The sequence below is a fragment of the Rhamphochromis longiceps genome, linkage group LG7 (assembly GCF_057381845.1).
Source record: "Rhamphochromis longiceps isolate RC_006_pf linkage group LG7, R_longiceps_female_GT1.1, whole genome shotgun sequence".
Classification (NCBI taxonomy): domain Eukaryota; kingdom Metazoa; phylum Chordata; class Actinopteri; order Cichliformes; family Cichlidae; genus Rhamphochromis; species Rhamphochromis longiceps.
Window position 1 is genome coordinate 50,387,014 of NC_140563.1, and position 20,580 is coordinate 50,407,593.

A 20,580-nucleotide genomic window follows, 5' to 3' on the forward strand; every position below is an offset into this window, starting at 1 on the left:
CCCGCCTGCTTGTAAATCCATCCTAGTTAAGACATTCTCATGTGAAAATCCAAGGCAACAAATGAGGAGAGAAACTAGACAAAAGAAATACTGTATTGTACATAATGTTTGGCTACACATGAGAAAAAGCTGAATGATGGCAGTGAGGAGAGCAAAGGTGGGAACAGTGAATTAAAGCAGTCTGGGAAGTTGTAATGAGTATTTCAATAAAAGTGATGTGTTAGAAGCCAAGAGTGCAAACTGACTCTCCTGACTTTAGCTGAGACATCCTGAAACCTGTCACATTTAAACCAAAAAGGTGAAAAGTGTTGAATGAAACCAACATGTCTCTTTGATTACTTAACTGGTGGGGAGGTGGCAAGTAATGATGCTAGACCAACTAATAATATCAGCTTTGTAGAGTCTGCATATTCTCCACAGGCGTGTGTGGGTTCTCTCCAGCTACGCTGGCTTCCTTCCACAGTACAAAGACGTCCGTGTTTTTAAATTAACTGGGGATTCTAAATTGGCGCGGAGTGTGGATAGCTGTCCATCTGCAACATTGCAACATATTGGCAACCTATCACTGCAGTCATAGCCTCTCACCTTATGATAAGTCTTTGCTGTACTAGTGGAAAAACCTCAGCAGAAGGTCAACACTGAGAGTCTTCATCATCATCTGCATTTCTTTGTCTCTCCAATGCATCACTTTCTAGCAGACAGTGCAGTGTTTTAGCCAACTTTGTCAGGGGGGAAAAAAATAGTGCTAGCAATGCTGCAGTGATCAATATGTAGACTCACTTGTTCGTCCATCTTACTGAAGCTCACACTAAGCACTGAATGTCCAGATTGCAGATATTTTCATACCTGAGTGTTTTATGGTGCACAAAGGGGTTTTCGAGAAAGATGACAATCAGTGTATTTGAGGAGGTCTTTGTGCAGCATGGGTAAGGGTTGCAGAGATCTCCACAAGCAATTTCAGCAACATCTTAAAAAATGAATACAAAGCCATCCTTCAGATGTGTGAATATAGAACTAAAACTCAATAAACTGGTAAAAAATCTCCTCAAAATTGTGAAACTTTGACCTTAGAGCCAGTATATTCACCCAGTCACCTGACCCTATTAAGCAGATTATTATAGAAGTGCACAGTGTAACTTGGAAACACATTTCCTAATAGTTATCCATATTCATGTTTCTTGTTTTATAGCCATAGCCACCAAGTAGAAAATGCATTGGTGGGAATCTCACGTCCAGCATGATAAATGATGACTGCCAGTGAGATTTATCTCTATCAAAATAACGTTGCCCCGACAAGCTCCTCAATCTCTCTACATCGCTACAGCAATCTAGGAAATGAAAATACTGATTTATACTTCTCATGGAAGTGTCCAAAACGACTTCATTTTACAAGGTGAATGAAATTAAAGGAAAAGATAATTTGTGTTTTCAGAATTTCTATTCTTCACAAGAGCTGAGCTAGGGAAAAGCTTGCATGCATATATATTTTTAAGTCTATGGGTTCTCGTGGGGAAAATAGATTCAACCGTCTATTCTGCCTCCATTATTCAAAATATACCAGAAGTCACGTCTCCACAGCCCTGTGTGAAAGGTTCAAAGGGCTTCCCAAAGGCCAGGCTGACTCAGACTACTTATTTTGACTGCAGGGACTGCAGGTGTGCATCTACCCTGAGGCCCTCATCAGTGCTGAAAGCTGATATTAGAAGGTATTACTGAGTGGGGCAACAGGTACTTTGTCAAGTCCACTCCTTGTTCTTTTCTCTGGTGAGGATAAAGGAAAAGCTCACTGCAATCTTCAAGCGCCAGGAAGTTTGTCTCCCAGTGGCTCCATCAACAATATTGTAATTGATTTTAGTAATCAAGTAGCAAACTGCATCATCTAAAAATATCCTTGTTAACAATGAGGATATTTGAGGCTGATGACATGTCTTTATTTTTCTTTTTCCTCTTTTTTTGTTTTTGCTTTTTTACCACAAAAGTCCTTTGATGGGTGGAATCCGATATTACACTGTTTGTGTGGGAATTACCCCTGACAGCTTCCTGTATGTAAATGGAAAAACGTTTTAGATGTCGGACAAACATTTTGGTAGTGCAGAGTTCACATCACTGAATTCTTTGGCAATGACTCCCACACAGATTTACAGTCTCCCAAGCCAGGGGTGCACGACACGTTTGTCAAATCGGTTATAGTGTGATCCAGTGTGTTTACATAACCGTGACAACGTATTCCTTCCACACAGACCGAATGCATTCACTTAAAAAATACAGTATACCACTCATCCTGTCAGATACAATCCAGCCCCACAGAGAGCTTAGCTGTTCAAAGTGTCTCTGGCTATACACAAAACAAATTCTCAGACAGTGTGGTGATGACGATACCAGACTAAAAGCACGCTGTATCTGTGGGAGGGTTGACTTCTGTGAGGCCATTTGAGGTTTTTCTCTTGGATCTGCGTGTTCTGCACCTTTCCAGAAGTTTCCCTCCAGCATCATTATGCCTGTATCGCTAATGTAATGTTTTAACCTCACAGCGTTGTGTGCAAGTGTTCAAGTGACAACAGCTGCTAGCCCTCACCAAAACTCAGTGCTCCCTAACATTTAAATGAGATATCAATCCAGCAGCTAGTAGCCACTAAAGCTGTCAGTGCTCCAAAAGGTTCACTCGTAACGATTTTGGTATTTTAACAAACTTAAATTGTTATCATGAACAACTTAAATGTGTTCGAAGTCTGCTTTATGCTGCCACGGCAATAAATAGGTTGAACAGAATGATTGTGGTTTCTTAACGACACCGGAGAACCTACATGAATATCATTTGGGAATGTTTACAGTTTTCTTTTGTGGCTTTGGACCCTTCTTTTAAAAAAACAAGTCGCATATTAAAGGATTCTTCTGGTCTTTTCCCATCCATTAGCACGTTCACTGCGTATCGCCTATGCTTTACACCCCTGCAGCAGCTTTTCAAAGCAAAACATAGCTTATTTTAGACTGTTTGATTCAAATTTCCCCACCCCGAGGGCAGCCAACAGTTTCCATTGGAGGAAGGCGTGGATATACCAGTGTTATCCTTTTGTTCTTTTTCTAGAAGAAGAATATTAATACATTCTTTGAAAAAAGCTTATATTACATTAAATCACACACTAATAATAAAACCTAAAAAAATAAAATGCTGGTATGCTTAAATCTGACTGTGTGACACCCCCCCCCTTACTGCACCTCTGCTTTAGTGTCTAGCCTTTATGATTATCATGCCAGCTTACGTTACAAGCTCTGGGCTTCAAGGCCTGCTTGAGCCGCACTTCCTTCCTTCAGAAGTTGAAATTGATTCCCCTTACATAATGGTATATTTACAGCAGCCTTGGCAGAACACACAGACATAGCTCTTTATTTAGTTGGCATGAAATCAGAACAGAGACACTTGGCTCTTTGACAGTCCTGTGACCTCCCTGAACGGACTGACCCATTGCTTCCCTGCTTGTGCTCATGACAGCTCATTGAAACTCAACTCACTTTTTCTACCCAACAGCTGCAATTTCACTTGATTTCTTTTCATATCCTGTGACGACAGAGGTGAATGTGTATTCGCAGAATAACTTGATAATAACTTGTTTGATTTTTTTTTTTTTTTTTTTTTTTTTTTTTAATGCAACTACACCTTAAAACATGACAACCTTGACTTCGACTATGCATATTCTTGTGGGTTCAACTAGACACGGTATCATGTTAGCCTTTGAAAAGTAAATAATACAGCGATTTTTGAGATGTGGCTGTTAGTCTCCTTTCTTTTTTCCTTCTTTTTGATGCCAGGGTTATCCACTTTCCTACAGGCGCCTGTAAAAGAGACAGTAGAGCCAAACAATCCTTGTCCCCTTTGACCTCCCCACTCCTATTCACTATGTTACTCATTCGGCATCAGATGGTAATGGATAGCCATAGAAACATCTATGGAGTCTGTGTTCTCTGCTAGACAAGGTCTTTAGGGATTCAGGCTAATGTTGTGATGTCTGTCTTCAGACTACATCTATTGACAGGCAAGGACCACCATGTCACCAGGGTGAGAATTAGCCGTCGATACCTTGCTGTGGTGGTGATGGGGGTGGGGGGTGGTGAAACGGGACACCCATTAGAAATACGTGGGAAGATATAACTGCAGAGAGGGGAGCTGTATCACCAGCAGCGTGGCAGACTTGTAATGAGAGTATAGCTGTTTTGAAAATACTTTGAAGGACGATTTAACGTTTTAAAAACACAGACAGAAAATATATAACCTTATTATAATGTAAGTTTAGGAATTATTTTTGATTGTATAAAATGTCACAAGAAATGAAAAAGGTTAGCCTAAGCTCCTCAGGTGACCTTTTTGAGTCGATGATCTATATGTTCAGAAAAAAGTAGCAAATCCTCACATTTGAGAAGATTTAAGCATGCGCTGACCTTTGCCATTTTTGCTGATGATGACTCATTTTGCAAATACATTTATGTTGTTATCTTAAAAGAGGATGACTCTTAGTTTAAGCATAAAACCAAGATAGTGTCACGGTCCGCTGTGACAGACCGTGTGGAGAGTGCGTGGAGGACTCAGGTGCAGACACGAGTGACACGGGAGTAAACTTTAAACAAAAGCGAGCCTTTTATTGTGGCTGGTAACGCAAGAGAAACAAACAAGAATAAGGGCAGCACAAAAGCAATAACTAAACAGAAACCTAAACTGGGAATGAACTAAGGTAAGGCTATGACTTAGAATACAACAGACCGGGCATGGAAACATGGAGGGTGGGAACACAGACGACGCGACACAGACTGTAAGAAACACAGAGACTAAATACACATGAGGGATGATCAGGGGAAGTGGCCACACATGGGAACGCAGCTGATATACATGAACTTAACGACAGGACAGGAGGAGTGAAACTGAATACACTGACAGTGAATGCAGGCCTTCAAAGTAAAACAGGAAACATGGGACATGAACCGGGGAGACGTAGTACAGGGGGAGGTGACAGACGCGACAGCATGAACTTGACAATACAAGACACACAGACATAAACACACGAAGGGCAAGGGAGGCTTGATACAAGGGTAACATAACTACAAAAGGACTGGACTACCTTAAAGAACCTAAACAATCAATAAACATCAAAATAGACTAAACACAAAACACTGGGTCGCACGACCCAGGACCATGACAGATAGAGAAACAGCCAAAAGCTAGTGTATATTTTTTTCTTATTTAGTAAATCAGCCATGCAAACTAAGGCAAATTAAACAGCTTAATCTCCAGCATACTTTGTAGCTGAGTGTTCATTCAACCTTCTGCTGATGTTTTTCCACTAGTACACCAAAGATTTAAGGTTTTTAGTTTTGATAAATCAATTGCATCGACTGATATAAAGTGGAGTAAAAAAGCTGAAGTTTTAGTCTCGTACACAAACTCTAAATGTTGTTTATGTTGTCATTAATGCCTGATTGCACATTTGAAAGGTCAATATGATTACATCATTATAGTCTTAATGTTAAAAAAGCATTGTGGTGGGAATGGGAGATTCCATGTTTGCACATGGGGGTCATGCCCTCTGGAGAACCCTGGCCTCTGTTAAGCCTAAGCCTTCAGAGAGCTCTACCTATTGTTCCCATTACAGTGCTCTGCAGAAGTTTGTGGATGTGTGTGTGTGTGTGTGTGTGTGTGTGTGTGCTCACCAACCTCCCCCTGCTTTTCCAAATCCCCCCTTCCCACCCCCTCCCTCCCATTTCTCTTTCACACCCTCTCAGCTGTGCTCACTCACTCATTCTGAGCCGGGCCAAAAACTGGCAGAGCAGCTCCTCCAGTCAGAAACTCCCGTCCTCACATTGACTCAGACAGCCAGGACTTTGTAACTCATTCAGGACGCCTCTTTATTCCCCCCCTCCTCCAACCCTGGGTTTGCCGGAGATAACGAACGAGGGATGGAGGTGGTTCATCAGTCGATTCATAGCTTACCCCTGTATGGATTAACTAATTTATTGTCATCCCATCAAGGTAACAGTAATGAGTTTATTATTTGAGCCTTTTGAAAGCTTTTCTATGCACAGCCTCTGTCCTGCTACTGCTTAAGTATTTCCTTAACTTGTTTACTACAGGCTTCTTTGTTACAGCTGCATGTTTAGACCATCTGGAGATGATATTACTCATGAGTGAAATGGACCCTGTAGATAAGGGTACCAACAGTCATAAACAAAAGATGAAAAAGAAAATGGGAGCAGTGGTTTTTTTTTCTTTTTGTTTCCGCTCTTAATACTCATCATTCCGTATGAATGGACAATTCGCTTTGCCGTGTAGCGTAGCTCGCCAGCCAGTGACCGACTTCCTGTGATGTTAGTCATTTATGATGCGCGGACCTCGGAGAAGACTATCATTAGACCTATTATTGAATCTCAACTTGCCCCTGCTTGCACACAAACAAGACGACTGCAGAAGACAAAAGAGAGGAGACGCTGATGTGCTCCTTTTAATCTCAACATGGACACACACAGGCTGGGAGAACTATGACACATATTTTTGTCATTTATCACTAAACAAGGTAGTTACAGTGTCTGCATTGTTTTCTCTGCCAGCAGCAGCTGCTTCCTCCACTTGGCAAGATGTGCAGTCAGGGTCTGGAAGAGCTTAACATTTCACAACAAGTCTGCAGACAAAAATCTATCCCATGTTTGTGTGTACGGAATATTTAGCTCATTTTGGCCCCTTTTTTAACACCTACTGTGCTCCCTTTGCCTTAATTTTTTTTTCTATGTGGTTATACCGCAGGACTGAGGTTTGCAATTATCAATTCAATGGACTAAAACTGCTTTGAAGATATGGAAATGTCATACTGTTAAGGTTTGCGTTCTATACTTTAGAACCACATTACATTAATATTTTAGCATTTTTAATAATAAGTATCTTATTTTTTGACATATGTGCAAGAAAACCGATATGCTGTTTTCAGATCTTTTCTCCACATGTGAGGCTACAACTGCTAGGTAGCTTTTTAGCTTTGCACAAAGCCTGGAGGCGGGGAAACAGATGGGCTGTCTGAAGGTATTTAGGGGGGAAAAAACTCATTTTGACAAATCTGCCTGCCAACAACTCAAAAGCATATAAACTTTAAATCAAGTTGTGTTTTTACATGAGTTTATGTGCCAGACAAAATCATTCTGCTAAGCTAGCGGTCATCATATTTGATGTAAAATATATTTATATGAGAAAGACGTCAATCTTATAGTAACTGGAACTTTCCGAAATATATAACTGAAGCCAAAAGACAGGCTCTTCACATCCACTTATATTATATGTTTACTATTCATGTAACCTATCATAATACTTGATGTAACTACAGGGTGTGAGTATCCTGGGCCATTCATGCCTGGTAACATATTACTGTTTATCGGCACAAAACATAACCATATATTGTATGGTCTTTATCCACACTGTGGCGCTCTACACAGATGCACTCCACTGTGGCTCCTAGAGGGCTCAGTGAAGACATGCAAGTCAAAGTGAAGTGCACGGGGGATCCAGGTATTTGTGAGCAATTACAGCACAGTGGGATCCTTTGTTGTCTCCCACCTGTTTTGAGCCATTAGTTAAAGACTATGTGCAGCTGGTTTGGCCACTTATTAAAGCCAGTGGTTACAGCTGGAATGAACAGTTGTTAGCCGTTTGCACTGAGCCCATCTAAGATGGCCTGCCATTCACATGTAAAGGTAACTGAACCTGATCCCAGGTTGTCAGTGAGAGGCTATAGTTTTGTTTGCAGATGTGCTCTCAAGTTGTTAATGTAGTTTATGCACAGCTGCAAGAAAAGTTTGTGATCCGTTTGGATTTTTTTTGTCCAACTCATATGGACGAACAGTCTGACTGAACTGAAAATCCACTGAAAGTTGTCTATGTTATTGCAGAACAGTGTGTGAAGTTTAAAGGAGCTGCAGCGCTCCCTACCAGAGTTGTGTGCTGGAGCTGACTGTGTTATTATCCCATCTCTGTGACATTATACAGATCCTAGAGGAGGAAAAAAAGCATCTGAAACTGAATGTTTAAAGTAGTCTGAAGCTTTACCATTGTCCTCACAAAGGGCACATGTATACAGTCTGCATATATTCTCACCAGTATTATAGGTCAAGATGTTGAACATGAAGACAAAACTTGCTCCACCAGGCTTTATATTTGAGGTTTTGGTGTGTGTGCAATACCATACTTATTTAAACACAGTGTTTCACATTCTGTCAGAAAGTTGAACATTTGCCTCATCTGTTCACAGAACGCTGTTCTCAAAAGAAAAGGAGTTTATTGCAAAGCTGTCTGGTTGCCAATTCTCCTTGCAGCTGCATGCAGTTCAGTTTAGCTGTGTCTTTCCTGTGTTTGTTGCTGTATCAGGTTTTGGGGTTGATTGTATTAATCCTCTGTCTGGTAATGCTGATCTTGAAGTAGCAGATGAAAGCCTAAACTAACTTTTGGTACGTGCTCCACTGCAGAGAATATCACCAGTAGAGTTACTGCTAAAACATGAAAAATATGGTGTTTTCCCTTCTCCTTAACGTTTCTTCTATGAAGTCTCAGTGTGAACAGGGAATCTTAATGTCTATGTCTCACTGAATGGAAGCTGCTTCTGAAGTAAAGGTCTGAAAGCTGAGGTTTTCTTTCTTTTTTCTTTTTTTTTGTAAAACTTTGGAGCAGTTTGCCAAAGCATGGCAAATCAGGCAAATTGTGAAAGCTGCCACGGTTGTCTCTTCAGGTAAAGTCGTGTTATACATGAAGACCGTCTCTGCATATGAACACCTACTGAGGTTGATCTCATTTATAAAGTCATAAAAGTGTTTCTGTTTTTTTAACATAGTATCAGCCCAAGAATTGTATGAGAGAAATACTTTGTCCGTAAAAGAATCAGTCAAAAATTATCTTAATTTATTATAGTCAGAATTTAACCGGTGGCTCATGATTTGTGAGCTAAATGTTAATTTCTTTCTGAAGTTAATATTATTAATTATTTACCACCATTTCCATGCCACTGAAAGTAGATAAGAATAGTTTTAGGGCATAAATCAGTGATTGACCTTTGCATGCTGGGAGACGATGGGATTATCTGAATGCTCTGTGCTTCTAAATAGTAAGATTCTCCAAACACTTACCACTTGAGCCCTAAATAGTTTATATTCTCCATGTGCTAAGTGAGTGTGACATCTCACCCAACCTTATAAACTGAGGCCAACTTAGGCCGCTATGGAAGAAAGCGGATCATCAACAGGAAATGACAGGAGGAAGAGCAGTGTGCTGTAATGCCCATGGTATGCTGTTTAATCCTGTTGCACGCTTGTTTAACGGCTTCACAACTGTTGTTTCCGAGAGGAAATGCTCTGTCTGTCCATGCAAGTAATGGAAGGCTGATTGATTTTAAATGTGGACAGAGGAACTCAAAGGGACACCAGGGAATTGCAGTTACTTTGCATGACAATTAACGCAAACAATGCTGGCAGGGTGGAGATGCCTCTGAGTCAGAAACCTTTCTGGCCAGTGGGAGTGATTGGTGTAACTGTGGGTAATGACTCAAAGCAGTGGTTAAGAATAATCACATGCTCAGGTTGAGAAATATGTCAGGTTGACCTTGTTGAGGCAGTTTGTATAAAGCGTTACGCATGCGTCATTTCCTTGATGCTACAGCCTAATTAATTATTGCTGTTACACTGGACCTGCTGCTGCATAGTAAACCGATTCATCATTTGTGCTTTAATGTGCATATATGGATTCATTTTAGTTTCTTAAGATTGGGTTCTCTTTTTGAAATATGCAGTGTAAAGTTATACGAATCAAATCAGCTTGTAATACAAGGCAAAAAAACCCAACTTTTTTTTTCTTTGCCTTGTTCAAAGGTCGTGTACCACATGAAAAGACCAAAATTAAGAAGATTTAATTGTTAACTAGTATGCATTATAGGCAGCTTATAAAAGAAATACATCAGTGAACTACACTCATAGACTGGATGTCTAGTCATCTTAGGTATCACAAGCAAGGGGTTGAAGTGCCTGCTCATACAGTAGTCACTTCTTTAGTATTGATTTTACTCCATAGTGAACTAAATTTACAAAATGTACCTGATGCTAAACGCTAAAACTAGCGATTCAGATCAAAACTTCATCAGCTCATTACCAGTTGGGTGATTTTCTTATTCGCCTTTATATAATCCTACTTGTTTTTGGATCCATTGCCCCCTGCAGGCCATTAGAAAGAATGCATCTGTAGGCACTGTGGCTTAGTGTTTCACAAATAACTCTGCACAGTAAGTCGTCTTGATGCATGCTCAATCATACAGGTCTTCTGTTCATCTGGATGTAGCGTTTTCACTGGGAGAAATGTTTCGTCACTCATCCAAGTGACTTGTTCAGTCTCAGCTGACTGCAGGTTTCCCCAAACAGTACATTTGCACAGTGACTGAAACTAGCCCGCTGAATGAACACTGGGCTTTGAGGTGAGTTCCTTGATCATTAATATGCAAATTGTCATAACTATTGATCACCAACCACTGATCAAAGCCCATTGATCAATGGCCATGAGAACCATTCACAGAGAGTTGGGGAATGGCTGCAGTATTCGCATCTGTATTGTCTGCTTTAAGTTTAAAATGATATCATTCAAATCAATTCAATTCAATTTTATTTATACACTACCAATTCACAACAGTCGTCTCAAGGTGTTTGAGGTGACTGTGATACAAGAGTAAAAACGAATGTAAGGCTGTTACACAGTTACAAAATATCCCATTTGTTTCTTTAGTGTTATATTTGAGGGTATAATATATTAACAATGCTTTGACCTTGATATGTCACCACATAATTACACAAATAAAATGCATTCCATTTACAATGTTCTTCAATTTGCTGCTTAGGTCTGCTTTACATTTTAAATTATATCATATTAATGTCAAAATGTAACACTGATAGTCAACTGCAACAAAAATTTGAATAATGTGCATTTATTTCTAAAAATGTTTGATTTTATAGCATAATTTATTAACAATCCTTCAACTTTGATATGTTACCTCATAGTTGCAAAAATAAAATACATTGTATTTGTGTTGTTGTTTAATTGGTTGCTTATGTCTGCTTTACATCTAATATTATACAAACTAGCCTCTGCCACTTTTTCAAATTCTTCATTTCATATTTACACGGTGACAAGATTCCACGGCATATACAGAAAACATTTGGTGAGCGTTAAGTTACTATGTTGAATGTGACACGTGAAATAAATGTAAATGGAGAATGTAACATTGGATATATGACGTTAAAAATGAATTGAAATTGTAGTGAGCCATTTGGAATGACCTATGCCTTCAGCAGGAACAAGTGAGTTCAGTACTGACAACAGGGGAAGTTGGACCATAAGGAGTAAATCATTCGCCCTGGAACCCGAAACGGCTTTGCACGGCCCTGGTCGCCACAGTCTCACACGGTGTGTCGGAAACAGTAGGCACACTCAAACCCATCGATGTGGCGCTCTCACCCGCTCTTTGAATTAAAGCTAATATTTATCCCCCGCTTTCTCGAGTTTGCTACACGGAGGACTCCGTGCTGGATTAAAAGCGGAGGCGCGGTCTCGCAAGCGAGAAGTGTTTTGGAGCGACGGAGCTTTTACGCCGGTGGCCAAAGAAACACTCCCATGTGCGAGCACGAGTGAGCGCCTCGGTTACCGGTTAGTCACCGTTTTGGTTCTGTTTTCGTTGACAAACAGCCTCACTGAATGACTGACCGACTGCGTGTCGCAGGTCGAGGGAAGGTAAAATGACGCTGCGGTTGTGATTTGTGCGGTTGGGAGGTGAGCTAAAGCTGCCGCTTTGTTTTTGTTTTCCTCGTGAATGGCCACGTTCAAACATTTACTGGAACGACCGAATAAGTTTTCTGCACGCATAAACACAAACGTCAAGTGTCTTCAAAGGTAAATATGTGGGCGTGGCAAGGTTAATGAATCGTATCCGCTTCGCGCAAAGTGTAATTAATTAATGGGAACTCTGCGAACGATCAATAGCGGGTCGTGACTAATCACTGGATTAGGAAAGCGAGAGAGCGCATTAGACTACTGTGAGAATGACTCTTAGTTTCTGGATACCGATCGAAAAATGGATCAAAACTTAAACGACTTTAATGTGAGAGCCGAATTGCAAACCTTTGCAAGCATTGATCAGGAACTTTTACTCTAACGGTGATTAACGGATGCTTAGATTGATTATCAATAGGTTAAACAGCTACACGTACTGCTGTAATGATATTTAGGAACCATATGAACATTAGCAACCCGCCAGATCTTTTATTTTATTAATAAAATGGTTTAAAGAGTGGCTTCAAACATAACTACTTTTATGATTTTTATATAGAATCTAATAGTTGCTAACTAAAGGTAGCCCCCTATTGGATTAGTTTGTGTTTTATGGAACATGTAACCTTAATTGTCATCCTTGACTGTTAATGATGAGGTAAATTTAATTTAACTTAATGATTGAGGTGTCTTCAAAGTCTGAATACTGTCAAATTTGGCAAAATGTATTTGCTGTATTGTATTTTTTGCTTGTAAAACATTGCTGGGTATTTTAGTTAGATTTTTGTGTAATCTTTACTGTATAAAAAGGTCAAAATTGTAGCAACTTGGTGAAGTCTACCAGCCAAAACACATACGTTTCAAGTGTTCCTGGAGTTTGGGCCTCTTCCAATTTTTTTCCTCTTCTCCATGCAAATTGGAAGTGATGAAGTTGTGCCAGGAACCTCTACTCTGCTTATTTCAACTGTATCAAACTGATTAGCACAGTTGGGGAGTGCTGGTAATGTACCCGTAACCTTGAGGTCATGCAAAAGTACAGCAAATGTATTGTCCTTAGCTAGGAAGACAAATGTCCTTTTTTTACCTATTCTTCAGGACACAGAGAACCCCACCCCACTAAATTGATACATGCTGACACATGCTGTGATGTCTGTGCTGTTAGTCATGGGATTTTGAGAAGCCTACAGGTAACAGAAGGCGCTTTTAAATTTACACACTTCGTAACGCGATACTAGCCTTGCATTTTTAACTATTGCACCAAACTGACAGCTCAGGTGTTGAAAGCACTATTTATGCAACATTCACATTAAACACATGCATGACTCTCTGTGTGAGCCCCCCCCCCCCCCCTGCTGACCTGTCATGTTGTGTTCTAGTCTATTAATAGTTTTCATATGCAACATGCAGATTTCATCCATCTGATGCGATCACTGTGGCAGGATCCCTGGTGGTCAGAGTCATAAATAATTAAACTGCTAGTCTGACGCCTCATTTGTCTTCTTAAGAGCTCGTCTCTTCTGCAGCAGGCCCGCTGCATCCCTGTGAAATGCAGCAAGTTGTTTTGTTTATCTCGATGAAGCTGATGTAAAGGCTCTGTTGTCATAGTGATCACTGCAGCCAGATTGGTTATGTGAAACAGGTACAGTCTCCACTTCAGTCTGTCTGGTATGACATGACAGGAGAGTGCTTGTGGCCATTATCCACAGGTTAAATCAAGATACAGAGCCTGCCTCTAATGGAACATGCTGAGAGACAAGCATTTGCCTTTGACTGTGTGGTGCGCGTGTTTCAGAAGACGTATAGTTGTGAAATGGAGTTCAAGTAATTTATGTCAAACAAAGACATTTAATGGCAACCTTGGTTACCAGAAGGTCTTATCTTGTCATTAGTCTCTGTCCGTTCAGAAATGTGTTTTGCAGCCAGCTGGTGATTTCTTGTCGTGCTGAAAAACGTTATTCTCGATTCATGTTATTTTAGTTCTTGCTGGAGAGCGTGCAGTTTTGGATCTTGCATCATTTAAATTTTTCCTCCCATTTATTTATACAGGTGGAGAAAGAGAGCGGATGACAGCCAACCATGAGACCTACCTTCTTATGGCCAGCACCCAGAATGACATGGAAGACTGGGTGAAGACAATCCGAAGAGTCATCTGGGCGCCTTTTGGTGGAGGTTAGTACATACTATTTTGGTTTCCAACAGTTGTGAAACGAAGACGTTGAAGATGTTTTGTCTCCAGTAAATCCAGCCCACATCTTCTCTTCACAGCATTGTGCTCTAGCCCCTACCTGAACGTATAAACTCACTCTGTGTTTGGTCAGCAAAACCCATTTTGGACAAGTAAAAGTCTTAATATATGAATATATTTATACAATGTGCATACCTGTGGAACGTGCATTCAAAGTTTACCTGCTTTATTGTCATTTGAATTATATCAGAAGTAACAAACGATTGTGATGCAAAAACACAGATGAATATATTTATACAATGTAGATATAGTTGAGATGACCTGCTGAATCTCGCACTGAAGATCAGAATGGAGGAGAAAAGAGATTTAAGTGACTTTGAAAGTGGAATGGTTATTAATGCCAGACAGACTGGTCTCAGTATTTCAGAAACCATTGATTTACTGGGATTTTCCCACATAGTTGTCTCTAGGGTTTACAGAGAATGGTCTGAAAAACTGAAACTACCCCAGATTCTCTGGGTAAAAATGAATTGTTGATACCGCAGAAGACAATACCAGACTACTTCAAGTTCATAGGAAAGCAAAGTAATTAAAATAACTACTAGTTGCATATTTTGGATATGCTCTTCTGCATGTCCAAGATATGTACATCTGAACACACAGCGTATTAGTGGTAACATTTATTTGAATTATTCTGTTTTTAACTGTTTGAATGTGTAGACATCAGCAAGACAACCTGCAGAAGTTCAAACACAGCTGTAGAAGGGGGACGAAAGGTGATTTAAGCGACGTTGAATGTGCCATGGTCAGTGTTGGTCAAGTTACTTGAAAAAAGTAATCAGTAACTATTACTGATTACTTCCCCCCAAAAAGTAATCCCGTTACTTTACTGATTACTTATTTTCAAAAGTAATTAATTAGTTACTTTTTAAAAACACGATTTACAACCTGAAGAGGCGATAAAGTGATAGATCTTTCAGCCCAATTCTACTTTTTCTGCATAATCCATCATACAAAATGTAATCAAATGGAAAAGTCTCTTTTTTTTTAACTTGTTTTATCAGTTTTAATCTTTTAACTTTATGCATCAAGCAAAAAAATGTAATTATATGCAACATTCTCTGACTTAAATAAATTAGTTTAAGATTTAAACCTATTTTCTGCACATTCCAGCACATAAAATAAAATATTTTTAGTGTTTACACTCACTCTGTTTTACTTGCATTAAATAGATGCAAGTAAAACACAGCAGAAAATAAATAAAGTCAAAGACTCAGCGGTCCTGTTGCTCTATTTTCACCGTAAAGCAGGACTGGGGGTAGGCGGAAGTTTACCCTGGTGCAGGTGTGCCGCGGTCAGTTGAAGAATCCACGAGTTTCTCTGTGAGTTTCCCATTATGTCGTTGCGCTCTCGGTGCTTGCTTGGAAGTTTAGGGATTTTTTTCGCTGTAAAAAGAAGTTTTCTTCCCACGCACGACGGACACTAATGTTTTTGTCACTTTTTACGGAATCAAACTCAAAGTAAGGTCAGTACTTCCACGCTTTAAACGCTGCACGCTCATACTCTCTCCCACAATCGATATGTGGTCCATTGTTGATCTGCACACAGCTGTTGTCACTAACGGCGCACTCGCTTACGTCACTGTCATGAGACATTCTCGCAAAAAATCACGGTTTTAGTAACGCAGTAACGCAGCGTTCCTACGGGAAAGTAACGGTAATCTAATTACCGTTTTTGCAATAGTAATCCCTTACTTTACTCGTTACTTGAAAAAAGTAATCAGATTGCAGTAACGCGCCCATCTCTGGCCATGGTTGTTGTCCAACACAACCGTCCTTATGGTTTACAGAGAAAAAGAGTAAACCTCAAGTGAGCGACAGTTCTCTGGCAGGAAGTGTCATGTTTGTTCTAGAGGTCAGAGGAGAACGACCAGTCTGCTGAACAGTGATGCAAAAGAGCATTTCTAAATGGACAACACATTGAACTTGAAGCACATGAACTGTAGCAGCAAAAGACCACACTGACTGCCACTCCTTCCAGCTGAGAACAGGAAACTGAGGCTGCAATTCACACCTACTCTTTAAAATAGGAAAACAGAAGATTTAAAAAAACAATAAAGCATTTCCTCATCAGATGAGTCTTGATTTCTGCAACATGCAGAATTTGGTGTAAACAGCATGAAAGCATAGATTACTTGTATCAAATGATCAGGCTGCTGGTGGTGATGCAATGGTGTCGGGTATTTTCTGGGACACTTGGACACCATGTCCATCTAGAGCTGGGCGATATGAGATTTTTTCATATCACGATATGTTTTTTTCATTTCAGGCGATAACGATATCTATCACGATATAAGCCAAATAACTATATTTGTAAGATTTAAATGTGCCGTTGCTCACAAGTAAAATGTGAAATAATCAGCAGCTTGTTTTTATTTAAATATTTATTTCCCATAATAAGTTCAACAGGGTAGATGTACTTAAGGAACATGAGACTTTTTCAGATAAATAAAGGCAAATATTGCAAACTACACAAAAGGCAGCCGCTAAAGCGTTTAAGTTTCAAAATAGGACAAACGAAACAGACTAAATTGTCAATTCCACTTAGAAACAAAATATTAATTCTAAAAATAAATCTTAGTTTGTTTTACAGAAGAACAGACAAAACTGACTAACTTTTGTCAATATCAAATAAACTGAGAACTAAAAGGAAATTCTCAATCTCTCCTTGTTGTATAGCTGAGCTTTTCAAACAGTTTTAACAGTTACTTTAGTCTGACAAAAGCCGAATGACGAATTAGCGCTTCCAGTCAGAGACTGAGGCTACGTCCACACGTACACGGGTATTTTTGAAAACGGAGATTTTCCGTTTTCGTTTTAAAAAATAATCCCGTCCACACATAAAGGCAGAAATGAAGGAAAACGCTGCTATGAACATGCCAAAGCAGCAGGTGGCGCTAGATTCCTAACCGTGCAGAAATGTTGGCCAATCAGAAGTCTAGAAGCCTCTGTGGGAAAAAGTAAACAAAGCTGGGGCATAGAAGCAGAACCGAGTCGTATGTGTGGAGGGACAGTAACTGTGTGTATATGTAAGCATTTAAACACTGCAGAGAGTAGAATTAACAGTAACAGTATTGTAGAAATTCATTTCACCGAAACAATAACGTGACGCATGCACCAGTTTATTGTATTTCCAGACTTGCTTTCGGCACAATTTACAGTGCACGCTACTCTGTTTTTTGTCAGACTTGAAATAGCCGAAATACCTTCACACTACGGAACTTCTATGGCTCTTCCGTTTGACAATCTCTCCGGCATTGGAACCATCATCTGTTTTCTCTTCGGTCACGCTCGGTTGATTTTTCTAGTCGGCACACTCATTTCCTCCATTACGCGCTGGCTGCTTCCCAAACAAACACACGTGCGGCTTGGCACTTGTGCTGTACGTAACAAGTCACGCGACGTGACGCTGCGGCTGTGATTGGTTTGGCTCTGCGCTACTTAATTTGGATTGGCTGACCTTTTTTTTTTTTTTTTTTTTTTGAGGACAAGAGCTGCGAGGTCTATCGCGATAGCTTAATTTCTCTATCGAGTAAAAGTTATATCGCGATACATATCGTTATCGTTCTATCGCCCAGCTCTATGTCCATCCCTTCATCATCACTGTGTACCCTACTGATGGAAGCTTCCATTAGAAAGACATGCTATTTTACAAAGCTCAAATAATCTCAAAGTGGCTTCTTGAAGTCGGAGTGAGTTCACTGTAACGAAATAGCCTCCACAGTCAGCAGATGTTAAATCCATCACCTCTGGCATGTGGTGGAACGGGACAAATCTGCAGCAACTGTGTAATGTGGATGTTTCAAGCAGCAGTCTATGGCACAAAGAGCTGGTAAAGTCCACTGAGTATAAAATAAGAGTGTGCTGGCATTTAAAACCTTTTTTTCCCCTTGTGGCATCATGGCATGTGTTCCGGGTGGCATTATCACAGTACTTGGCCATTACTTGACATAATAATGTTTTCAGTGTCTTTTGAAGTATCAAATCCAAGTCTGTGCTTCTTGAATCTCCACATAGCATTTTTGTTTTTCATTTCTACCCAGCCTGGTCATGTCATGTAATAAAGGAACACAAATGCATTCTATAGCGGTTACATGTGTCAAGTGAGCTGAAATCTAATCATAAAATAAGCTGTGAGTCATCGCTCAAGTGCATGATGCTGTAATTGTTCTCATGAAGTTGTTCCTGACTTTGGAATTAGCGTGCTGATTACCGAGCCTCCCGCTGCGCCGCCGTGGTTTCGTTATCCACCGCCTTGGCAGACACCGGCCTACTTTGTGTAAGAACAGGGCACAAGTGCAGCATTTTGTAACTGGACAGCCAGTTCAGGCAGCTCTCAGTAACAAAATGAATAGAGGAGGCAGAGCTGGCCCCTCTGTTTTCAGTGCAGGCAGCTTGATGTCTATTGCAGCTGACTGCTCTTCAAAAGGATGAGCCATTCGTCAAAGATACCACACGAAAGGTGGCTCCATGCTGGACCAGAGCCAGGCTGTCTTTGTCTCTGTCATGCACACATATACAGAGCCCAGACACATGCGCGCACACACCACACACACATATTCCAGCTTTTCACATTTTGCAGTAGCAGCAGAAGCTAGCTGAGCACGGATTGGCTGACGAGTGATCCTGAAGTGTGGTGAAACTCTGTTCAGTAAGTGACAGGAAGGCGGCTGCCAGAATGAATGAGCCCCCCTTGAAACCTTTACCGTCATGCTGTGATGCCACTCGCTGCGATGTGGCATTAACCGCAACAAACACTTAAGCAGGAAAGAGTGTGAGATGTGCAGCTGCGGCTTTTCCGTCTGGATCTTTGGAGATCTGTGTCATGGTAAATGTCAGTTGTCTTTTCGTAGTTTGGGGAAGTGTTTGAATTTGAAAAGAGCTTCTTTTAATATTTTCAAAATGCCTCATTTCCAAGCCATGTTCCCTGTGGTAAATGTCAGCTATTCCAGACTGCTGTGCCATTTCTGTCCAGTTTTGTCTGATCCCTGTGCCGCACTGACTTTCAGTAATAGTGGTGGTCATAACAATTTTCATCTATTAATTCAGCTCCTCACCTCCTGCGCACTTGTGCACTTTCAGCTTCAATGTGGCTTCCAAAACTGTCATAACTTACAGTAAAAAAAATTGCTTTTAAATGTGACCCCACAGATAAGCAGCACACAGTTAAGTACATTTATCTGTCTTCTGGCTTTGGATTGCAGTGTCCTCTTCTAAACTTCCTTTGATCTCAACTCCATAAAAGCTGGAGAAAGTTTGTTTTTAAATGTCAGTCGGGATGTGAGATCAGCCATCATTTGCCTTTATATTATGCTTCTGAGCTTTAAGTAGTATTTATAGACTATCAGTAGGAGGGAACAAATGTTTTTAACCATATTGTGTCTAATTAAGTGGCAAATTTTAAATTATGTTCATTCTTCTAATCATAAATACAGATCACACTCCGAGAGTAGTTGTCCTAACTGTTAATTTCATCCATACCAAATCTCTGAATCATCGTTACGTTTTAAACCATCTTAATAACGAAAGCATTACCTAAGTCCTGCCACGGCACACCGAGCGATGGTAAAACAAACAGAGCTGCATCAGCATGTTTCTGTCTGGAGGCGTATTGTTGAATCTAAACTTTATTTCCTTAACGACAATCCAGACCGGCCTCGTCAGTTTTGTAAATTGGCAGTTCATTAAATGCAAATGTTTTACACGTTTGCATGTTTTACCTTTACACTAAAGGTCAGAGAAGCAATTCGAGGTTTTTTTTATGTGGATTATCATGAAATGTCTTATTGGTTTGTATTTGATAAAACAGGTTGTATGTTGTCCATGAATTAAAATCACTTTTATACTTGTGTGTGTGAGTGAGAGAGAGAGAGAGAGAGAGAGAGAGAGATTCTGTGCAACTGGCAGATACTAAGATTTTTTTGCAGAGATGTCACTCATGTGCACGCTTTGGTCTTGTGGTTTGTCCCGTATCCAGCACTATTGGGAGCGCCAAATATTCATATAACACTTGCTCACACTCTGCATAAGCTGGTGCACACACACACACACACACACACACACACACACACACACACACACATTTACATGTGACCCAGGAAAACATTCCTAGACTCATGACCAGAACGTCTGGAGGAATGACCTCATTTTCACTCGTTTTTTTTCCCTTTCTTCTCTTTTCGATACACGCGGATATTAATCATTCTTTACTAAAGTGAAGCTGAGCTCTTCTGTATTTTACTCTGGTCTGTCTAATATTTGGAAAAGTGGACCCACAGCTTCAGATATTTCACTGTTTTGTCATATTGGGGTTGCTGTGAAGATCGAAGTGGCAAAATCCCAGAGCGACTCCAGACTTCTGAGGAGCTTCTTCTCATCAAGCAAAGACAGCTTTCTGAGAGATGGAAATGAGAACAGTTTGGCCGACCCGCTGTCAAACTGATGCATCCAGTCTATTCCACTGCTTTTGTTTTGTTCTCTGTCATTTCTGCAAAGATTAGGGCTGGTTTTGGGAA

General features: G+C 40.3%; 1 protein-coding gene across 12 annotated transcripts in view; it reads left to right on the forward strand.

Annotated features, from left to right (window-relative positions):
- The window catches only part of arhgap24 (Rho GTPase activating protein 24), an 89,475-nt gene that overhangs the window by 54,510 nt on the left and 14,385 nt on the right, over positions 1-20,580 (forward strand). For 7 of the 12 annotated variants that reach the window (XM_085414107.1, XM_085414108.1, XM_085414109.1 and 4 more), the window contains one exon: positions 13,868-13,990. In XM_085414107.1, the coding sequence (XP_085270233.1) occupies positions 13,868-13,990 (123 nt within the window). The other 5 variants (XM_085414110.1, XM_085414113.1, XM_085414117.1 and 2 more) reach the window with 5 other exon arrangements.